Here is a 20,462-nt window from a genome sequence, read left to right as displayed (position 1 = left end):
GTAAGTGGAGTACAGACAGCCTCATGTCTCAAGTCAAGGAAACTTGAGTTCAAATCCAGTCTCAGACACTGTGACCCTAGGTAAATCACATGACCCTGTTTGCCTCAGTTTCCTCATCTGCAAAATCAGCTGGAGAAGGAAAACCAAACCACACCAGTGTCTTTGCCAATAGGGACATGAAGAACTGGATAAAACTGAAATGAGTGAACAACAACAAAAGGATTTCCTGTAATGAGGGCCTATTTGAGATAATACAACATAAATTTGTAGTGGACCTAAACAGCATGTTTTTTTTTTTTTTTTGTTTTTTTTGTTTTTTTTTTTTTATTTAATAGCCTTTTATTTACAGGATATATACATAGGTAACTTTACAGCATTAACAATTGCCAAACCTCTTGTTCCAATTTTTCACCTCTTACCCCCCCACCCCCTCCCCTAAATGTCAGGATGACCAGTAGATGTTAAAATATATTAAAATATAACTTAGATACACAATAAGTATACATGACCAAAACATTATTTTGCTGTACAAAAAGAATCAGACTCTGAATTATTGTACAATTAGCTTGTGAAGGAAATCAAAAATGCAGGTGTGCATAACTATAGGGATTGGGAATTCAATGTAATGGTTTTTAGTCATCTCCCAGAGTTCTTTTTCTGGGTATAGCTAGTTCGGTTCATTACTGCTCCATTAGAAATGATTTGGTTGATCTCGTTGCTGAGGATGGCCTGATCCATCAGAACTGGTCATCATCTAGTATTGTTGTAGAGGTATATAATGATCTCCTGGTCCTGCTCATTTCACTCAGCATCAGTTTGTAAACAGCATGGTTTTATGATATTCTTCTTGACAAGTTCTTTTATAATGATGAAAGTTAGTAATTTGGGAGGATCGAGCCAGTAGAATAAAATGTTAATGGTTTTGAAAAACCAATGTCCATAATAGTAAATTGGTAGCTTCTTAGCTAATAGCTAAAATATTTATTTAAAGTAATTTGGAACTACAAGACACAAAATAAGATTTAGAAATCTCTTTGAAAGATAAATTAAGACTTGAAATTCCTTTCTTGTTTACATAAGAACTGCAGAAAATTGATTTAAAGGTTATATTTTAAAAGTTCCTTAATTTAAAAAAGGTCTTTAAAACTAACGTACTATATAGCACTACAAAGTAAATGATTATAGCAATATAAAGATTTGAAGAAAATTAGTGGGAAAATCTGGAAAATATTGCATTTACTAGAATATATAAGTATCACATTGTAATTAGACAGATAAAGAATGCAGCATCTTTGAATACCATTATATTGTGACCACAGGCTCAAGATTAAATTCTTTAGCTTTAAAGGCTGCAACTTCAGTGGTCATCTTATCCTTGGGTTTATTTGTGCTACTCAAACTCAGCTGAATCTGATATGCATCAGAAGGCTAATTTATGGATTTGCAATTAGAAATATAACTACTCGAGATACTTGTGCTGGCCTGTCAGCACATTCTCCTCCCAGTACAGAAACTTACTTGGAAAACTAAATTAAGATCAGAAGGTTGTTTGGTGAACAGAGAATTAAAAAAAAGGAAGTTGGAAGTCCTTAAGAAATAGTCAGCAAATTGTCATAAACCTCAGCTCTAAGGACATAATTGTCAAACAAAGAAGGTATTTATATAGACCATTTAAAATAACTGGGTCTCTATTTTCCACTTTCCCACCCCCTCTATGGGAACAATGCTATGACAATTCTTCAATAATCAGTGTTTTTGTGAGTGTGGTTCCTTTCTCCACTGCTACAGATTTCAGCTGTCTAACCCATAAAGTCTTCAAGCTGCTATTGCTAAAAAATGTGTTATTCTATGTCCAACCTAGTGATGAAGCTCCCTAAGTTTGGTGAGGCTAGTTCCAGAATGACAGATTTATAACCTGTGATTGGGCCCATACTTAAAAACTCAAGTTTCATTCTTTGTTGTTTTCATGTTGTCCCCCTCTTTAGACTTTGAGCTTCTTTGGGGCAGGGACTATCTTTTTCCATTCTTTAAATTCCTAGAGCTTAGCCCAGTGCCTGGCACAAAGAAGGCTCTTAATAAATGTTTGGAAAAAAGTTGGAGCCAAGATGGCAAAATACGGCAAGAATTTGTTCAAACTTTCCCAAATTCACCTCCAAACAACTATAAAATAACGCCTCAAAACATATTCTGGAGTGACAGAACCAACAAAATGACAGGGCAAAACGATTTTCCAGCCCAAGACAACTTAGAAGAGGAAAAGACATTGGAGAAAATGTGAGCACAGTACAGTGAAGGGGGAGGCATCCAAGCAAGTCAGCAGCAGGCCCTACCCCTGCAAACCAATGGAGAAGCACTAGACTCCTGGTGCCAGCCAGTGCCAGGCCCCTGCACACCCAAGCATAGCAGGCCACCTGTGAGGCCCCATGCTTCTGGTACAGGAGAACTGGGTTGAGGCCCTGGATCCCCAGCACAAGAAGTTTGGGACAATGTGTCTTGTAGCACAGGACCACAGCCAATTTTAAAAGTTTCTAGGCTAGAAAATGAGCAAAAAACGGGAAAAAGAACCTGCCCATACTGTGTTGACAGGGAAGATCAAAACACAAATTCAGAAAAAGACAATGTCAAAATGCCTCAAAAATATGAACTGGTCTCAGATCCAAAAAAAGAACTGAAAGATTTCAAAACAGATTTTTAAAAAGTCAAATAAGATAATTAGAAGAAAAATTAAGAATATAAATGAGAGTAATGGAAGAGAATCAAAAAAAAAAAGACTCAAAAGCTTGATGCAGGAAGCACAAAAAATGGAAAAAGATAGCAAAAATTCACTGACTAAAACAACTCCTTAAAAAATAGAACTGACCAAATGGAAAAAGCTCACTGAAGAAAGTAATTCCTTAAAAAGTAGAACTGGGTAAGTGAAAGCTAATGACTTTATGAGACATTAAGAAAAAAATCAAATAAATCAAAACATTGAAAAATAGAAAAAAAATGTGTAATATCTCACTGGCAAAACAATTCACCTGAAAAACTCCTCCAGGAGAGACAAATTAAGAATTGGACTACCTGAAAGCCAGGATACAAAGCTATAAACCCCTATACATGATTTTTCAAGAAATTATGAAATAAAACTGCCCTCATATCCTAAAACAAGAAAACAAAATTGAAATTGAAAGACTCTACCAATAATTTCCTAAAAAGAGATTCCAAAAGAAAAATCCCAGGAATATTATAGTAAAATTGAAGAATTCTCAAATTAAGGAGAAAATACTACAAGTCCAGCAGAAAGAGTTCAAATTGCATGTACTTACAGTCAGGATTACACAGGAATTTAGCAGCTTCTACATAAAGAATCAGAAGGCTTGGAATATGATATTCTAGAAGCCAAAGGAGCTAGAGAATCACAACCAAGAATCACCTACCCAGCAAAATTGGGTATAATCCTTTAGGAGAAATTTGGATATTTGATGAGAGGTCTTTCAAGCATTCCTGATGAAAAGACCAGAGCTGAACAGAAAATTTTATTTTCAAATGTAAAATTCAAAAAAAGCATAAAAAGATAAACAGAAAAGAGAAAACATAAGGAATTCAATAAGGGTAAACTGTGTTTATATCCCTACATGGAAAGATGGTACTTGTAACTCTTAAGAACTTTATCACTATTAGGAAAATTAGAAGGTGTGTGTATATATAAATGGAGGGTATATATATACCCACACACACACACACACACACACATTCTACAGATATAAGTTGACTTTGATAGGATATGTTTGGCTGGCTGTGTGGATGAACCATCATAAAACATCAGGCAGTACTAAATCCTGAACAATTTTCATTCTACATTCTCTTTCTTATATAACACATGATGAACACCACTTTTCTGTTTGTATTTCTCATTTTTCTTCATAATTTAAAATTTTATGATTTATTTTATCTTGATTCCATCTCTAGGAACTCTTCTTAATCTTTTTAGTAACACATCTCCAAATCACATTTTAGGATGGAATACTGTAGGAAGGTATACTATTGTTAACTTATACAATTCATAATATATACATTTTGTTTAGTAAAGGAATTGATCAAAATAGTTACCTTTTTCTGACATTCACCTCTTTCACTCTCTCCCTAATATTTAATGTTTATCTTAATCTGGGATCCATGAGCTCCCACTGTCTGTCTCTGTCTCTGTTTGTCTCTGTCTCTGTCTCTGTCTCTCCCCACCTATGTAAATTAATTCAAATTGAACTAAACTTTAATTTTGTGTCAGTTTGTTTTATGAAAAAAAAAAATACTGGAAAAAGAAACACTAAATCCCATAAAGAAAAACCTTACATAGAACACAGATGATTTCCATCATCTCATTTTTTTTTACTTTTTCTTGAGGGCCTCTGAGAAATCTGTCTGTTTCTGCTAAGCATTCTTAACCTGGTCCTAATTAACCCAGTTCAACCAAGGGGATAGAATATGTAAAGCAATAATTATGGCTTATTTGCAAATAGTAGAAAAGCAATGGTCTGAGAATTAGGTGATTTCAGTTTTAATCCATGTTCTATCTTTAATTAGCTCTGTAACTGGATGGCAAGGCACTAGATTTTCTGATCTTGGTGTCCTCAAGTATAAAGAAAAAGGATTAAATCAGATAATGTCTCAGCTCTCCTCTAGTTTTAATATTCTATGACTTCTAAGGTTCTGTTCCTTTGTCCTGAGAAGGAAGTTAGGGCAAGAAGGAATTTCCTTGTCCTGGAATACAGGAATGCAGAAAACTATGTAAATCTAGCCATCAACTCAATCTGGTACAGAGTGACTCCACATAGCTTTTCTCAGGAGACAAAAATAACTTATCTTGGACCCAAGGGATTTGTTGAAGATTCTGGGAGCCTCCTGGAAAAATCCAGGAAAATTGACTAACAGCGAGGATTCAGGACAAGATAATTTATATTTATCACTTGCTTATATTGTATACAATATTTCAGAAATTTCTGAGCACTTTCAGCATGAGATTAAACAATTCTGAAATACAGTATGTATATCATAATTTCCATTTTGCAGACACCAAAACTAAGACTAGGGGAGATAAAGGTTGCAAGATTATTAAGCAATAGAGCTCATTTAGTCATATTTCAAGACTAGAGTTGTTTGCCTATTTCCATTACACCATGCTTCTCCTGAGCTATCACAAAATCTCGGTACTATTTCTTAAAAAGAGAAAACTTGGAAAAAATATGCATATTTTTTCTTGATTTCACCAGATCAGTTTGATTACTAATACAAATTGATAGAGGTCAATAACTGAAAAACTAAGGTGCTGAGAGAATATTAACTCAAACTGTAAACTTAAGTATAGTTTAAAGCTAACAGATTTTTTCAGGGTATTTGGGAACATACATTTCCATAGTTTTGCATAATGTGCATATGAATTTACATTAATTTACATGTTATATTTTAAAAGCCCTAGCTGCAAATATGTAAAATAAAATAAAATGAATTTATTAGTGAACAAGTGTCTTCTGAGCAAATATTCAGAGCCACAAGGAGAAAAAGAATAGGGCTGAGAGCCAGCTTCCTCAGGCTGTGGGAAAGGATCAAAATAAGAACTTTCCACAAAAAACAAGAACCTCAGGCATCCCTGATACCTTTAAGTCTGCATCCTAATTAGAAATTCTGAGCTATGTGTCTGTGAACAAATGACATGAGTTCATGTTTTTCATATTTTTAAAATCTTGCTCTGTGCAATTCCTTTATTTTTTCCTGACATGTCTGAACACTTTTTTTTTTGTATTCTTGTTTTAATAAAACAAAAAAAAAAACACATACCTTCTTAATTTTGTGCAAAAATGCAATATTTTAAACAATAGTGTTTGTTTAAATAGGAAAGGATCACACTGGTGGTGTCCTTGAATTGGGGAATTAACACACATGGCACCAGCAAGTCTGAAGGAAAGCGGACAACAGACTCTCAACCACCATTTAAAAGTACACACTTCCAAGAGGCACAAGTAATGATCTTGTTCTTACATGTTCTTTAAGTACATAAAATTTTCATGCTCAGAATGGCATTTACAATGTTAATGACTTTATAAATTTCAAATCAATTTTCTTCAAATCTAGCAAAGCACATATTTCTTGGTTATACTTTGTTAAAGACTAAGCTTCCAGCTGAAAACTTCAATTATGTAGAAGGAAAGAAAAAAATAAGGTTTTGTTTTTCTTTACAATGGCCAGTATTTATTTCATGGTGACATAATTTGTAAGTAATAATTGTTTTTATAAACTATAAAAATATGATCATTTGGAGCTGTGACCAAGCAAGAAAAATCTCAATTTAAGTCAACCAAGGTCAGCATTTCATTCGCCCTTATAGAATCTTTCTCTTTTCTGCTACAATCCACACCAGTTGCCTCCCTCCCTATTCAGCTCCTGATGATCCTGCCCTGAGGTTGACTTAATGATTGATTGAGTTCCTGCCAGGAACTCTCCACATTATAGCAAAGGCCCACCTCATTGCTTACTCTACAAACCAGCCCGTTCCACCTCCACTCTCACTGTCTGACTCCTTAAGGACTGGAACATATTCCTCAATGATTAACATACGAATACCCTCCCTCCCTATCCAAGTGATTCTGGACCCCAATATGTCCTCTACCCTGCTCTGCACTATCTTGTTCCCAACCCACCAATGTCCCATCCGAGAGTTGTCCATCCCATCCACAGTCCAATTCTCAACTTCATATTAGGGGACTGTAAAACACATTTTGATATTTCCTCAAACACAGTCACTCCCCATTTTCCTGTGGCCATCTCTTCCACTCCATTTCTGCTGCATACAGGGATGGTCATCCCCATAAGTAGTCCATTTCTATGGATCTTCTATTCTAAGTCTTCTATTGCATCACAATCTGGTATCATTCCACCTCTTCCTCCCCCTTATTTCCAATAACTCTATTCTTCATTCTTACCATGACCTCCAATCCTTGCACCCCCTCAGTTTTTTCTTAGGTCTTCCATTGGTTACATTCTCCTGCCCTTCCCATCTTGACCTTTGAACTGGTTTATTACAATTCTAATTGTCTTCTTCTCTCAAGTCCTTTGCCTCCTTATACAATCTCCAATATTGCTCTGCTAAATCTAAGCCTTGAATCACTCCCACCATCCACCGCTTTCATTCTTACACATGCTAAACATAAAGAAAATCACAAAACCATGTTGACTAGGCCCACTACAAATTTATGTTACATAATCTTAAGTGGGCTCTCATTACAGAAGGCAGCCCTTTTACACTCCTCAAATTAATTCAACGTCTCATTCATCACAACTTTTCAAAAACTTTTCAATTTTTCCTCAAATTGACCAGGTGTATTCTTTCTCAACTGAGAATCTTGCCCCATATTTCCCTGAAAAAATTAGAGGCCATTCCTCAAAGCTCCCTCTTTCCTCTTCTTCCTCAGCTCGCACTGAATATACCACTGCCTCTGTTTTCTCCTTTGCCCCTATGTCACACACATTAGCCTTCTTACAAAGGCCTTCCTCCCTGCACCAGTGGTCTCATTTTCATTCTGTCTCCTCTAGCAGATTGCTCTCTCTGCCATATCTACTTTATCACTTTTCTTTAGTTCTCCCTCTCTACTGGTTGCTGTCCACAAATAGCAAGCTTCAAAGAACTCTCACTTGATTTCTCCATTCCTGTTACCTACCATGCTATAATTCTCACCCTCTCTTTTGCAGATAAATTGCTTAAGGCCATCAACAACAGCTGCCTCCACTTCCTCTCCTCTCACTTCTTAACTAGGCAGTCTGATTTCTGACTTCATTCTCCAAAGTTACCAATGATTTCTAAATTGCCTGATGGGTTTTCTCAGTCCTCACACTTCTTGTCCCCTCTAAAGCCTTCCACATGTTCTCCTGAACATCCCCTTTTCTCAAGCTTTTCATAAAACTGGTCTCTCTGGGTTTTCCTCCTTGTCTGATGATTTCTTCTGTCTCTTTTTCTGGATCTTCGTTCAGATCATGCCTGATAACTATGGGGGTCATAGGCTTTTGCTGTGAGTCTATCCTCATCTCCTTCCATGCTATTTCACTTGGGGATCTCATAAACTCTGCTGGATTCAGTAATCATCTCTACATTGATGATTTTCAAATCTATTCAGTTTAACTTCTCTCCCAACCTCCGGACTCAAATCTCCAACTGCCTATTGGACATCTCCAACTGGATGTCTGGTAGACATCTTATGTTTAACATATTCAAAACTGATTTCACTTATCTTGCCCTCCCCAAGTTTTTCCCTTCCTAATATCCCCTTTTGCTGTCACAGGTATCACATCCTCTCAGTCAGATTTGTAACCCCAACTTTCTCTCAGCCTGCCCTCAAGCTATTGCCTGGTGTTGCCCATTCTTGTAAATGTCCCCTTCTCACCTTCACCTCACATCTGGATTATTGTAATAGTTTCTGGGGGAGGAGGTCTGCCTGCCTCAAGTCTCTCCCTACTCCAGTTCTATTTAGCTATCAAACTGATCTTCCTAAAGCTCAAGTCTGACCATGTTATCCTTCCTACTCAATAAACTCCAGTGGCTCCCTATTATTTCCAGATACTTTGGCTTTTAAAGTCCTTTCTACTATTCCAGTTACACCATACGCCCTCCACAGTGACACCATACTTCATCTCCTAACTGTGGGCATCTTCTCTGGCTGTTCCACAATGTTTGGAATTCTTTCCTTCCTCATCTCTTCCATTTGGAGTCCTCTGAATCTCAGTTAAACTCATCTTCTGCAAGAAATCTTTCCTTCTCCTCAATGCAAGTTTTTCCCTCAAAGATGATTCCAACTTCATCCTATGTCTTGCCTATACAGAGTAATTTGTAAGTTGTCTTCCTATTCAATTATGAGCTCTTGGAGGGCAGGATCTGACTTTTGCCTTTCTTTAGATACTCAGCACTTATCACAGTGCCTGGTCCATAGCGGGCCCTTAATAAATTTGTGTTGATTTGATTCTGAAAGATGCTTTCACAAATTGAGGAGAATCTTCTTCATTTAGGAACTTCTTCCTCATCTTAACTAGAAATCTTTCCTGTCTTTTCCCTCACTGGTCCTGGTTCTACTCTGAGAAGCAGAAGAGGCTAATGCTTCCTTTACTTGAGAACTCTAAATATATTTTCTGGGTTAAAAATCCTAAGTTCCTTTCATTGATCTTGGTATGCAGAGTTTTAGTACCTTTGTATTGTCTTGGTCACAGTCTACTAGACATGTTCAAACATGCCAATATCATTCTTCAACTTGGCCATCACATTTCAGAAAATGCATATTTCCATTCTTTCATTCTAAAAGTTTTAAGTGCTTCCTGTGTACAGAGCCCTGAGCTAAGTCAAAGGGGAAATAAAAACTTTCAAAGAGATATTATCAAGTGTTTATGTAGAAGCTTGTTGACTGGCAAAGATATGATCCTAGTGCTCATGGAACTTGTGTTTTGGGAAGGTAATAAATCACAAACATACATGATGATTATCTTTAAACTACATAGAAGTATATGGAAAGTGAAGTCTGAGAGGAAAATTGTTAGTGAGTGGGAGGAGAGGGGAAAATTTCAGTGAGGAGGTGGCTTTTGAGTTGGGTAAATGGTAGATAGGATTTCAGATAGCTAATGAGGCAGGGAAGACTTCCTTTGCATAAGCAAAGAAAACCATATATTTTCTACTGACTAACAAGGCTACAAGACCTTATTTCATGAGTCAACTAATAAAATGATGGCAATCATGACAGTAATGAAGAAGAGAGTGTAGAGAAAGTACCATTATTTCCAGCTTCTCCTTACTGTGATGAAGAAAAACCCCAAAACACAGTCCCTAGGTAATTAATAATCAATTTATTAATTAGACTAGTCAGGAATCAATAAATTAATTTATATAAATTATGGAGAGCATTTTGCACTGTACATAAATGCTGCCAGAAACATTTCATCTTAAATTTTAAAAAGGCATCACATAAACATTTCTTGGGACAAAAGAGGTCACAAGTAGAAAGAGTTTAAGAAGCCCTGGTCTATACTGTACCATGCTGATTCTCCTAAGTATGAACTATGAAAAAATTATTCATCACTTCAGATTATTAAAGAAATCTGTACTAAAAGTAACAAAAAGAGTATAAAGGAAGTTAGTAAAGATATTGTCATTTACCTGCACCATCATCTCTGCTTGCAGAGCTATCTGAATGTCTTGAATGTGTCTCTGTTTCTAAATTCTTTTGCATAATCATTTGATTTTCAGTTTTGTTGGGTCCTAAATAAAAGGCTGTAAATTTCTGTTGAATATCAAGTCCCACTACAAGATAAGAAGGTATGAAAATTTGCAATCTTTTATTTGAAATCATTTGTTTGTTTTTATAATTTCAACATGGCTAAAAGAATTAAAGAACCAATAAATCAAATACCCGATACTCAATATTATAGGTAAAATTGTACGTATCTAAAAATAGGAAATGAAAACAAAATTGTCACAGCAAATAGAACTTGATTATCTTGATTCATGAAATACTGGGCATATCTTCATTTTTAGACTGTGAATTATTATTGACACTTTGGTTATTCTTGCCTAATTCATTTAAAGCACAGAGTTGACTTTGAATTTCAAATATATTATATAAATATAATATTTTTACCATAATGCCATATTCATTGTTTTATGTCTCAACATAAGAAATATTCTTTTCTCAAACTTGAAATTAATTATATCTTTTTCATTACAATTAACTTACCATATTCAGAACTAATTAGATTAATGCTAAGTTCTTCAGATTGAAAAGCTCTTTTAACATCAATTTTTTTAATCCAACTTCCAGTTTTTAGCAAAACAGAATCCCTGAAATACATATTAACATATTTTAAGATGATACAAGTGCTAGATGAAATATAAGATAGAAATGATTCTAAGTAAGGTCACTTCCAAAGCTAACAGCTAATTTTATGATTCTTATAACTAGCTTTCTTCTTTTTGGGGGATGAAAGAAGTGTCAACAATGGCATATATTTTCTACCTTCTCTTTCTTGCCTACAACTGGGGTCCGTCAATATGTTAAGAGCTTAAGGAATTCCCTTGTCAATGTCATTTTCCTTATTTACTTTTAAGGATAACTGGTTCCTCGATGAAAAACTTGAGAATAAATGACTAAAATAAAAATTATATGCTGAATGTTTAGCAGTGGTGGATGGTAATATACCAGATACATTTTATCTAATTCCACACAGTGGCTACAGTAGTGATGTCAGATTTTAGCATGGAGAATATAGGACAGGTTCTGAATTGAGTGAGAATGGTTGTGATAACAGAAGTCACTGGAAGGTTCTAGAAGGCCTTATATAAGAAGGAAAAGTCAGGAAATCTGACTCTAATAGCTCCAAGGAACAAGGGGAAGAGAGTCTTCTCACTACTATAGACCACAATAATAGCCTTTCATTCTCTGTTCAGTTTTTTTTTTTATATTTTACTTATTATTTTATTCAGTTCAGTCTTTTTAAAAGTATATTATTCAAAAAACCCATATAAAAGGAAATATTTTACTCACATAAGTTTATGTTTAAAAACCACTTGGTTATCTGCATTTCCTATTAACAACGTCACATAGTGAAAATCTGGTGCTGTTCTTTTGATCTGAAGCTGTTCGAAGTTTCTTAGGAAGACTGTCACTAAGATTTCAGCTACTGTGTTACTATACCTTGAAATCTTAAAAAAAAAAAAAAAAAGTCATGAAAAGGTTAAAAGTAAAATCACCCTCATACTTGGCTTCAGCATTGTGCTAAGGAAAGTTGAATTACTGTGGCCTTGGCAGGAATTGGGGCATTGCCCAATAAATTGGTAACATGGGCTCTTTTGTTTCAGCTGTTTTTTTAAAAAGAGATAATTTTAAAAGATTTAAAAGAGAATAATATACCTGTTCAACTTCAAGTTCATATTTTGGTAGATGTATCACTGTTTCTTTGATTTGGTTTCCAAAAGGGGGATGTCTATTTAAAATCTGAAAACATAATGTTATTATATTTGATTAAAATGCTGAAAATCTTCGAAGCAGAATATTGTTCACAGTGGTAAATTTTAATAGCATTTAGCACTTGTAAAACTACAAAATTTCAAAACATTTTGTATAAATTAGCATAGTGAAGGACAGTATTTTTAAAAGAAAAATATAAAAGTTATGTTTTGGATGGCATCCAAATAGCATTCAGAATAAATGAATAATAAATACCAACTCAAGTTCTCTAGCATTGATATCTTCTATTTTCTTAAAGGAAGTCAGACCTGCATTCACCATTGCATTTGACAGTGAAACACCTAAGGAAAATTAAACAACAGAAAAGACATTTTAAACCAACTATTTTCAATAAAATCCTTTCTATCAACAATCAATAAATATATGAAGGAAAAATGAGATAAAGCTTATTTTAATGTTGAAAATTTTTCAAGTGGGCGATTAAATTTATTACAAGATTATAACCAAACTTTTCTCTATTAAATTCTTTTTTGATGTAAAAAATATTTGTTTCATTTTTCAGTAGAGAAGAGAGGCCGTTTTAAATTGCTAACATGGCAAGTATTAGGAGGTCATAAATTAGTGTCTATGAGTGAAAAAATGCAACAACATCACTTTTACTCTGAAGTAGTGATAGTCTTAAGAGCTCAAAAGATGGTGGTACTGCTCCCCCAAAGGGTCTGTATGGAACACATCTCCACACAGTGCCTCTTTTTATCTCCATCTGCTTTTGTCTCCTCCCACTTTTAGTATATCCTTTTCCCTTTTCTCACTCACCCCTCCATCTCCTTCACTTAATTCAGGAAAACATTCTTTATTTATAATATTTATGGCATATTTTAATAAAGTTCCTTTTCATTTTTGTAATCTTTAATCGATTTTCCTCCTCCCACTCCTCCTCTCGGACTCAATGGTCTTTAACAGGTGCAAGCCTATGACCTAGGAGACTGAGAATGATGGAGATGAAGACTTGTCCCAGCTCACAAAGTTAATAAACAGAACTTGAACTCAAGATTTCTGACTCCAAGAAAGTGGCAACACCCTATTACTGGTGAGAATTCTGAGATGTAACTAGACGACAAGATCTGATGCAATTGGGTACGGCCAAGAGCGCTACGCTCTGTCACTAGGGTTAAAACAAAATACACATCATAAAGGTTAGGATTAAACTAACTGCAAAATATCTTGGTTTGAAAAAAGTAAAAAGAAGCAAAAGTATTTTATTCAGCTTTTCCAATTTTTTCCAAGCCGCTTCAAATGACAAAAGGGTAACCGAGAATCAGGTACCATGAGCAAAGTAAGACACCTCCTTTAACCCAGCCTACATATGTTGCTTTGAATTCTGACAACGGTAATCGGAAAAGAATCGCTGATGTCAATTCACACACTCTAAAAACTCCATACCTACCTATTTTTTCCAGCTGCTTGGATACATGCTGGGAATTCTCCCAAACTTTAGCCCGAAAGCATTTAGCTAAAACCAAACTACTCAGTAGGACTGCGAACTTCTTTCCTTGCGCGGCCAGATACTCCGACAACCCTAAGAGAAGAGAGGTGGCTTTTTTGTCAAGTATAGTTCCTAGCTTAGTAGGAGGCGGGGAGAAGCCGGATCAACCTTTCTCATACATTTTGTGATCCTCGCGCCACTTCGGAAAATCTTAGCCGTGTCTTGGGTCAAAGAGAAGTCCGGAAGCGGGAGGCATCCCAGGTGCGCCTGGATGAGACTGAGACGCGGAGGGGGGATCAGGACCCTGGCCACCGCTGCCCAGCCCCTCCCTGAGGCTCTCCCCGCTCTCCCCGGACTTCCGTTTATTTCCCGCCACTCCCTGCACACGCTCCTTTCCTCCCACCAGTTCGCGGCTTACAGACGAGGCCGCCACGGGCCGCGCCGACAAGGGCCGGGCCCGCCATCGCGCTCCACCCGCGCTCTCCGCATTTACCGCCCAGGAGAGCCGGGTCGCGTCTCCCCGCCTCCGCCCAGGATCGCCAGGGGGCGCCGCAGCGCACAGAGCGCCGGGTCCACAGAGGGGAGTTCTAAAGCAGCCGCAGACCCCGCCCGGCGGTGGGAGCCCGGCCCCGTCCCCCTACGCGTCCCCGCCCCAACGAGCCGGACACGGACGAGGCGAAGACAACTGCTGGTCTCTGCCCAGAAAACCCCACGTGGGCTCCCGGGGAGCCCCGGGCCTCGGCCACAACATGCCTGCAGGGCCGGCCCGTGAGGTCACTGGGAGGCGCCACCGGGACGAGGCGGAGCGTGGGAAGCCTTAGCCAGGTGGCAGCGGGTGCCCTTGCCCCGCACCGCTCCCTGCCGCGTGGGCCGATCGCGCATTCCCCCTCCCTCCCCGCGGCCAGTGTCGCGGCCAGCGACACTGACATCACCTGACATCACCAGCCACTACCCCTCCCTTCCTTCCCGCCCAGATGGAGAGCTGGACCTTCCGCTGCCCAAGGCCAGCCCCTCTCCACCGTGGAGCCCGGGCCCCCTTCCCGCAACTTAGGCAGCAGAGGTCCGCCAGGGTCATTCTCGTATTCTCTCACTCTCACTGTCTCACACCGTTGTCTCTCACTACCTCACTATTTGTCTCTGTCACTGTCTCCGAGTCTCTCATTCTCTTTCACTCTGTGTTCCTTTCTCCCTCTGCCTCTGTCACTCTCACTGTCTCTTTTTTTTCTCTCGCTGTCTCTCATTCTCTTTCACTCCGTCTCTCAGTCTCTGTGTCTTTCTTTCTCTTGTCTCACCATTTTTTTATTCTGTCTCTCTCCAATTCTCACTGTCTGTCTGTCTGTCTCTCTCACATCAATTGATTCCTTCCCTGATGCCTACAAATAGGATCATGTCTACCACATCCTTAAAAAAAAATCTCAATTTAATCCTGCCAGCCTCACTAGATATCATTCTGTCTCACACTTCTCAGGTAAGTTCATTGAAAAGTCTCTGCTTCCTTTCATTTTACTTTCTTCTAAATCTACTGCAATATGGCTTTTGATCTATCTAAATATAAATAATAAATATAAAACATACAAATATAAAAATATAAATAAATTCCCCTCCAAAAGCACCACTAGCCCTCACTCCTCATCCTTCCTGACCTTAGTGGAACCTGGCAACATTGGCTACCACCACCTCCTCCTACCTGGTGTTTGCCACCCCTGATCTGGCTTCCTTCTTTTCCTACCTGCCTGCTCCCTCCCACCATCCTGTGGTACCCACTAACTTGTATCTCCAAAGGCTCGGTCCCAGGTCCTTTTCTTTCCCATTTGCCAATCGTATAAAGTCTCCCTGGAGTCAATTACATTTATATTCGGTCCTGTTCCCCCCACTGAGCTCCAGTCATAGCACCGACCACCTACTATACAATTTGATATGGATGTGTATAAGCATTGCACGCTCAACAGGTTCAAAACACAACTTATGCTTTGTCCCCCTAAATCTCCCTCTCTTCAACTCCTATAGGAGGCCTCTTTCTAGGCCCCAGCTGCTAGTGCCATCCCTCAAAGGTTGCTGTGTACCTACTCTGTGTGTATCCACAGATTACACTCATGTGCCTACACACATTTACATCCATATCATCTTCCTCATTAGAATGTAAGCTCTGGAAGCAAGTTTTTTATTTTGCTTTTTCTTTGTAGCCTCAGTTCTGATCACATTACATTGTGCCTGGCACAAATCAAGACTGATATGATTTAGCACCTCCAGAAATACGTACAGTTGTTATTTATTGGTCGAGGATCTTATATTTGGACTACCACAAGTCATTAAAATTTGGAAATCTAAGAATCAAACAATTTTGGGGGTACCTTCTGTGTCTTTTTCTGTCATTGCTATCATCACTACAGAGGTTGTAAGGATTCAGATAGAACAGAGGTGTTTTGAATATATCTGTGTTTCATGGTTGCTATGGACAAAAAAAAATTTTTTTCTTCATGTGGCCAGACTGCTGGGGATGAGCTTCTCAGAAAAAACTCTCAGTAGGTTGCTGGAGGGATCCATGAAGCCTTTTCACTCCAGTATAACCCACCACTGTCTCTATTCTGCTTTCTAAGTCTTCCCAGAACTCCCTGTCATCTCCATATCATAATGAGGCATTGGAGGGTGAGGGATTTCTGCATTTACTGAACGTGGGGCACAGGAAATGTGACATGGAGATCTACCGCCCAGGAGGTTTGCATATGGGAAGTGTGCCCTCTTAACGGGGAAATCAATATGCCTAAAACCAAACTGGGCCATTGCCTTCCCTTTGGATTTTTTATTTCCTATTCCTTTCAATGGTTCAGCCAAGAAAAGAAAAGAAAAATCTATGATGTTATCTATTCAGTTTAAGATGCATGCTATCTAACTGGTTAGAAAGAATCAGACTAAATTTGCTTGTCAGTTTCCAAAAAGCTCCGAGATTGATAAACAAATTATCTTCTTGTTTAAACTAGAACAGCTAAGGCTTGCCCAGGCCTGTCAAGTTCCTTAGGAGACTAGACTTAAAAGCTCCTCTGATTGGACTAAAAGCATTAGGAGGACAAAGAAGAAAAAAGGAACAGCCATATTTTACAATTTTGTTTATTTCTAGCATTGCAGCTGTGACAACAGCCAGAGACAATTTCTGTGATCTTCCAGATTGAGCAGACCTATCCAATTGGAAAACAAGTACTAATTAGCTGAAAATAAAACTCAGCTGTGATTCCTGAAGAGTTTAGCTTCAGGGCAAAGCTCCAAACCCTAAAGCAAGTGCTATGCAGAGGCAAGGGAAATAAATGTAGGGCAGAGGGATGTCCACAGCCCAACCTGAAGAAATCAATCATAGTAACTTACCAGTAAACCTCCCAGTGAGAATCAGTTTGCACAAGCAATGTTGGAGGTAATAATAAATAATAATTTGTATATACAAATATAAAAATATCGCAATAAACTTCTTATAGAATTGTAGTTTGTGACACAGTTCTGAAACCAATTTAGTAACTGCTTTTGCAAAGCATTAAATACAAATGCAAACTGATTACAAGGTTGTATTCTTTGTCAATAAAGTACTTGACTGAAAAACAGGGTGCTGCTTTGAATTGCCCTATAAACATCTTTTAAAGGCAGTTGGGAAATACAGCAATCAGCAACCCAAAGATGCATGAGTTCCATCTAGTGGTACAAAGGTGCACTGCACATGCCCGTCAGTGCCTACCAAGTGGGAGTGGGATGTGCCAAATACCGGGCAATATGGGTAAATATCACACTGAAAGTGAAATCAATGTTTCTCACATGGCAGCAATGTGGCAAGATGATGGAAGTGGAAAGTTAGGCACAGATTCATGAAAGTCAGGAAAGAAGAATGAATTTTCTCTGGATTTTTTTTTCAAATTTGGAAAAAAATCAAAGGCAATTAAATTCCTGAAGAAAATAATGAAAGCTCTATTAACGAAGAAATATGGTCCAATGACATACTTTCTTGTCGGAAACTCAAGGTAGGTTGGAAATAGAAGACTTAGAAATGCATTTCAGGGTGGGGATTAAATACCCTGTTATAGACAGACTTTGAGTCCCATCCTGTATGGTGATGTTCCTATTACATGGAACACTCCTCCAGTCTCACACTGTTAGTATTATTCCTATTCTGTTTGGACCCTGAAATACAAATTCTTTACCTAAACAGACCTGCAGCAAATCACTGCCCCTTTCTTATCCCTAGCCATCACAACCAAAGCTAAAGAGATAACTTCTTCAAGACCTCCTGGAATCAGAACAAACTGCATAAATAAAACATACCTTGCTTCTAGATCAGTTAATTATATTTCAAAATATAAAATCAGGAATTTTAGAAAAGTTAACACCGTTCCAGAACACCTTTATGGTGAAGAAAATAGTTGAGGATGGGTTTTATGAGGCTTCTGGACTCTCTCATGGAAAAAAAAAGAGTTATAGGCCATGGTGACTGCAAATAAAATAAACACAGTCAAAAAAGCAGCTGATACAAAATGATGTGAGTTCTTCAGGACAAAAAAAACTGGGTGCTAACATTAAACCAACAGAGGAAGAGAAAAGCTGATCTGAGGGAGAATCATAGATATGGTCAGAAGTTGTATCTAGAAATCCTGAAATTCAAAACCAGAAGCTAAGTTCTATTTTGAAGAGTAATCAGGGTAAGATGCCAATACAAAGTCATCATGAAAAGGACATAATAGAGCAGATGAAGTATCTGTTATAAGAGTGAGTCACAAAATCTATCAGGATGACCCAGGACAAGGTTCTTGATTCTACAAAACAAGGACAATGGAAATTGTGTAGTGACCTTCAGAAACTTCTTTTTTAGCCAGAGATGAATAACAACTATGTGTAACATCTGTGACACCTAAAGACTTTTCACATCTTTCAGCCAGTACTCATCTCTTAATAGTTTATGTGAGAACAGAAGATGCTACCAGAAGAAATTCAAAATGCCTTGAAGTATGAAGTATTAGGCAAGAAAGTAATGACCAACTAATCGAGTCAATATAGATCAAAGCATACTTTTTTTTAAACTTCCTTTTACCTGAGTTTTTATGTTGGTCTGTTTTCTTTTACAACATGTTTAATATGGAAATATGTTTTACATGACTATACACTTTCACTTATATCAAATTGTTTGCCTTCTCAATGGGGGGGAGGGGAGAGTGCAAGGGAGAAAATTTGGAACTCAATGTAAAAATGAATATTGAAATTTGTTTTTACATGTGATTGGAGAAAAAATATATTTTTTTAAATCAAGAAAATGATGACCTCAGGAACATAGGCCATATTTGTTTTCACTTCCCAGTTGAAGGCAGGGATTATCAAAGAGAAAGGAAGATTTTGAAAGTGGATAGTGGGTGAAAGGTGGGATCTAAAAACAAAATTTGGATTGCTGAAACATGTCTTAAAATAGAGGAATGATGAGCTTTTGGTCCTAGAAAATGACTAGGGAAGAGTATGCCTTTTCCAAAAGGAACAGAATACCTTGATGGAGCAGAGAAACAGTATTGTATATTAAAAGGCTACACTTAATATGAGGAAATACAGGAGCTGGAGGAGTAAAACATTCTTCAGAACATTTGGTTAAGAATCAATGGAGGAAGAAACAAATAATATTGTCAGAATCCTATACTAAATACCACCTGGACAGAAAGAAGAAATGGATGGATTCAGAAAACAGATCTTTAGTCTGTCACAGAAGAAGAATATAGTAATTATATTCAAATATTTACCTTAATGCAATCTCTGCAAAGAATAGAAAGGCTGATAATATCTGACCAGCCTTCATTCTTGTTTCCTTTTTCAAAAAGGAGATAAAGGAACAAGAAGAATTTCTTTTTTTTTTTTAATTTAATAGCCTTTTATTTACAGGATATATGCATGGGTAACTTTACAGCATTAACAATTGCCAAACCTCTGAACAAGAAGAATTTCAATTGACCCAGTTCTAACCAATAAAGAGAGATAGAGGATCACAGTTCTAAGATGGAGGGAACCTGAAAGATAATCCAGTCCAACTTCTACATTTTACAGATGAGAAAATACAGAAAGAAGATCAGGGAGATTTAGTCACTTGTCCACAGAAACACAAATTGTCATTTACAGGACCGCCTCCAGGCTTTCCGAGCTCCAACCCATTTTCCACACATCTACCAAAGAGATCATTTAACCACACCATTCTACTACTGAGTAAATTCTACTCGTTCTCTATCACCCTTGGGACAAAAATAAAAACTCCTCTCTGGCTGTTACAGTCCTTCCAGACTCTCTCAGTGTCAATCCCCTTCCTTGCCGTTCATCCTACATGACACTGTCTCCTGTGCCTTTCCTAGATGCAGCCATGGAAGGCTCTTCATCCTTTCCTCTACCACTTTCCAGGCCTTTCATCTGCTAATATCCATCATTCACAAGCTCTTTGGTACAGTTTTTATATTTATTCTACCGTTACATATGCTCCTGTTGTCATCCCAGGCACAGCCTCATGGTGAGGGTCACCATAAGAAGTGTGGAGCCACAAAATGAAAAAAGGTGGGACACCTTGGAGATATTCTCCTTTAACCGCTCCCCAACCTGTGAACATAATTAGTCACCAGATCCTGTTTATGCTTCTTCTGTAATGTTTCTCAGCTGTATCCATTTATTAATAGAAACAAAAATTTTCTTAAGAAATTGCTTCCATTGTGTTACTCCTTCATTGGCTACCAATTTAGAGTCAGAGGTTTAAAAAGTCCAAATCTTAGCTAACTAAATATACTAATTTAAAGTGTAAAAGCACCTGATTTCTTGTATTAATTTAACACACACAAGAATTAAAGTAGGAAGTAACAAACCACATGAAAAATTTTAATTTATCAAGCTCCTTCTTCACAACAGTGAGGTAGACTGTACAAGAATTATCATCCCCATTTTATGGATGAAAAAACTAAGTAAAACTCAAAGAATCACTTATCCCAGAAAGAAGAGAGCAAGATTTTATTGGCTTT

At 37.5% G+C, this 20,462-nt stretch overlaps 1 protein-coding gene across 1 annotated transcript in view; it reads right to left on the bottom strand.

Annotated features, from left to right (window-relative positions):
- The window catches only part of HFM1 (helicase for meiosis 1), a 103,039-nt gene that overhangs the window by 29,274 nt on the left and 53,303 nt on the right, over window positions 1-20,462 (bottom strand). Inside the window, exons 23-29 of the mRNA XM_031968565.1 lie at window positions 13,638-13,735; window positions 13,420-13,551; window positions 12,228-12,313; window positions 11,916-11,999; window positions 11,550-11,707; window positions 10,743-10,846; window positions 10,166-10,309 (exon numbers count right to left, since the gene is read on the bottom strand). Coding sequence (XP_031824425.1) covers window positions 10,166-10,309; window positions 10,743-10,846; window positions 11,550-11,707; window positions 11,916-11,999; window positions 12,228-12,313; window positions 13,420-13,551; window positions 13,638-13,735 — 806 coding nt within the window. The remainder of the gene's footprint in view (window positions 1-10,165; window positions 10,310-10,742; window positions 10,847-11,549; window positions 11,708-11,915; window positions 12,000-12,227; window positions 12,314-13,419; window positions 13,552-13,637; window positions 13,736-20,462) is intronic.

Source organism: Sarcophilus harrisii, chromosome 4 (assembly GCF_902635505.1).
Source record: "Sarcophilus harrisii chromosome 4, mSarHar1.11, whole genome shotgun sequence".
Classification (NCBI taxonomy): Eukaryota; Metazoa; Chordata; class Mammalia; order Dasyuromorphia; family Dasyuridae; genus Sarcophilus; species Sarcophilus harrisii.
This window is presented reverse-complemented; position numbering and strand designations above follow the sequence as displayed.